At 40.7% G+C, this 3,659-nt stretch overlaps 1 protein-coding gene across 1 annotated transcript; it reads left to right on the plus strand.

Moving 5' to 3' along the window:
• Nucleotides 1-328: 328 nt before the first annotated feature.
• On the plus strand, nucleotides 329-1,996 carry LOC311001047 (tripartite motif-containing protein 16-like; the record flags this gene model as incomplete). Its single annotated transcript, XM_083992005.1, has 1 exon — nucleotides 329-1,996. One exon carries the CDS (start codon nucleotides 329-331, stop codon nucleotides 1,994-1,996), a length of 1,668 nt encoding a protein of 555 aa, XP_083848131.1.
• Between the last annotated feature and the right edge of the window lie 1,663 nt (nucleotides 1,997-3,659).

A 3,659-nucleotide genomic window follows, 5' to 3' on the forward strand; every position in this document is an offset into this window, starting at 1 on the left:
GCCAACATGTACACCAAAAAAAAGAGGAAATTGTGTTTATTATGTCTGGTTGTTAAACGGTCCATACATCAATAAATAATTGATCACAAAAGAAAATGAAGTGTTTGACTAGTTTATTACTACCACTGTAACAATGCCAACATGGTCTGTCTCCTGCAAATAAACTGAGACATAAAACACTTTGTGCTGTTGGTGAACTTTGTGTCGTACAAAGGTTAAACAAACAGGACTGAGTCACACCTGATCAGATACCAGGAGGTTTTTACCACATCTGACACTCACTTCTGAGCAACAGAAACTCAGACAGTCGTCGTCTGTGAGAGGTGAAATGGCGCAGAAAGGAGTTCATCTGGACCAGGAGACCTTCTCTTGTTCCATCTGTCTGGATCTACTGAAGGATCCAGTGGCTATTCCCTGTGGACACAGCTACTGCTTCAGCTGTATTAAAACCCACTGGGATGGAGAGGGTGGGAAGAAAATCTACAGCTGTCCTCAGTGTAGGAAGAACTTCACACCAAGACCTGACCTGGTGAAAAACACCATGTTAGCAGCTTTAGTGGAGGAGCTGAAGAAGACTGGACTCCAAGCTGCTGCTGCTGATCACTGCTATGCTGGACCTGAAGATGTGGCCTGTGATGTCTGCACTGGGAGAAAACTCAAAGCTGTCAAGTCCTGTCTGGTTTGTTTGGTCTCTTATTGTGAGAAACACCTGCAGCTTCATTATGATGTGGCTCCATTGAAGAAGCACAAGCTGGTGGAGCCCTCCAAGAAGCTCCAGGAGAACATCTGCTCTCGTCATGATGAGGTATTAAAGATATTCTGTCGCACTGATCAGAAGTGTATTTGTCTTGTCTGCCTTCTGGATGAACATAAAGGCCACGACACAGTCTCAGCTGCAGCAGAAAGGACTGAGAGGCAGAGAGAGCTGGAGCTGAGTCGACAAAACATCCAGCAGAGAATCCAGGACACAGAGAAAGATGTGAAGGTGTTTCAACAGGAGGTGGAGGCCATCAATGGCTCTGCTGATAAAGCAGTGGAGGACAGTGAGAAGATCTTCACTCAGCTGATCCGTCTCATGGAGAAAAGAAGCTCTGAGCTGAAGCAGCAGATCAGATCCCAGCAGGAAACTCAAGTGAGTGGAGTCAAAGAGCTTCAGAAGAAGCTGGAGCAGGAGATCACTGAGCTGAAGAGGAAAGACGCTGAGCTGAAGCTGCTGTCACACACAGAGGATCACACTCAGTTTCTACACAACTACCCCTCATTGTCAGCACTCAGTCCATCTACACACTCATCCAGCATCAATATCCGTCCTCTCAGACACTTTGAGGATGTGACAGCAGCTGTGTCAGAGCTCAGAGATCAACTACAGGACCTTCTGAGAGACACATGGACAAACATCTCACTGACAGTGACTGAAGTGGATGTTTCACTGTCACCACCAGAACCCAAGACCAGAGCTGACTTCTTAAGATATTCACAGGAAATCACACTGGATCCAAACACAGCAAACACACGTCTGTTATTATCTGAAGGAAACAGGAAAGTAGCATTTATGAGTAAAGATCAGTCTTATTCTAGTCACCCAGACAGATTTACTACATATCCTCTTGTCCTGAGTAGAGAGAGTCTGACTGGACGTTGTTACTGGGAGGTGGAGTGGAGAGGAGGAGGAGTTTATGTGGCAGTCACATATAAGAATATCAGAAGAGAAGGGGGAGAAAGTTTGTTTGGATGTAATGACAAATCTTGGACGTTAGGTTGTTCCAACAACAGTTTCACATTTTGTTTCAACAAGATCCAGACTCCAGTCTCAGGTCCTCAGTCCTCCAGAGTAGGAGTGTACCTGGATCACAGAGCAGGTATTCTGTCCTTCTACAGCGTCTCTGAAACCATGACTCTCCTCCACAGAGTCCAGACCACATTCACTCAGCCTCTACATGCTGGAGTTTGTCTTTGCTGTATTGGAGACACAGCAGAGTTGTGTAAACTCAAATAGACAAAGATCATTGAAGGTGCAGTTGGTTAAAATCTGTATTTTAGTTCATCACTTTCTTTAGTCTCCATGTTTTTTGCTAAAAGCTCATTGCTGTTGTGTCTCTACACTGCACAGAGATCACCTGTCAATCAAACATTGTGGGCAGGACTTTGACCTCTTGTCATTTCTTGTTGTGTTGATGTTTGAGTTTGTTGAGGTGGAGCTGGAGCCGTGGAGGAGATCACTGCTCATGATGATGTTTCTTTACCAAAACTCACATTTCTCCATGAAAATAGAAACTTCTCTGAGCTCTAAATGTTTGTTGCATATTTGTGTTGATGTGTTTGTGTTGTTGTTGTTTGGGCCTTAACAGAGAAATCACCAGACCTTCCTTTATCACTGAGGTTTGTTCTCACTGTGGAAACTAAGAAATCTATAATCACATTTACATTGCTGTGTTGTTATGAGGTTTAATCAAAGTGCAAATATCATGATAATAATCAATGCGGAGCTGATTGATTGATCAGTAAAGTCTGTTGAATGAATATTGTTAAGTGATTTCATAAACTGAAGAACAAATGGTGACAGATCAGTTATTATCTTGTTATACTTTGAATTATTTGTGTACTTTAATGTGGATTCTAATAAAAACAAACCAAGTGCTGCGTTCATATTTTTGTTCAGTGTATGTATCATTATCTCATGACTTTAAAAATCTTATATTACTTTATATCTCCAAGTGACATTGAATAATCTCACAATTATGACCTTTAACCTCATTCATTTACTTTTTATTACATATTTATGAGTTTATATCTCATATTTGACAAGTTTTTATGATTATTATGGTTTAATGGTAAGAGAGAGAGAGAATGTGTGTGTGTACGATACGGCCAATGAAATGATGCAAACTTAAAGCTCCATGTTTGTGTTAAAGCTCCATACAGTATAAAGGTAGATGTTTGTATTAAAGCTCCATACAGTATAAAGGTAGATGTTTGTATTAAAGCTCCATACAGTATAAAGGTAGATGTTTGTGTTAAAGCTCCATACAGTATAAAGGTAGATGTTTGTGTTAAAGCTCCATACAGTATAAAGGTAGATGTTTGTGTTAAAGCTCCATACAGTATAAAGGTAGATGTTTATGTTAAAGCTCCATACAGTATAAAGGTAGATGTTTGTGTTAAGGCTCCTTCAAAATAAAGGTAGATGTTTGTGTTAAAGCTCCTTACAGTATAAAGGTAGACGTTTATATTAGCCTTAAAACCAGCCGTCAGGACTTCCTGTCACTTTGTGATGTCACAACAAAGCCACCATCCAAAAACTTTGCAGGATTTGGTTACTTGTCCTGTTTGAAGCTTTACCTGTCATTCAGTTGACACATTTTAGTAAAAAACAACAAAATGTAAATGTCAATTAACTGTTTATTAGATAAAACAGCTAACAATTAATGTGTTTCATGGTATTCAGGAACAAAAACCTGTATCTGTATTGATTCCATCAGTTTTGGTGGTCTCTGATCCTCGACCTCGTCACCATCAGTTTCACAGATTTTACTTTCCGCCCGGTGCCGAGACAGACCAAACCCCGTTTAAAAGCAACGAGACATGTACAGGAAGTGAAGCACTGTAACTCACTGTAGCTGTGACGACTTTTCATTCTCATTTTATCTGCTTTCATTTCA

This window comes from Trachurus trachurus (assembly GCF_905171665.1).
Source record: "Trachurus trachurus genome assembly, chromosome: 17".
In the NCBI taxonomy this organism is placed as follows: Eukaryota; Metazoa; Chordata; class Actinopteri; order Carangiformes; family Carangidae; genus Trachurus; species Trachurus trachurus.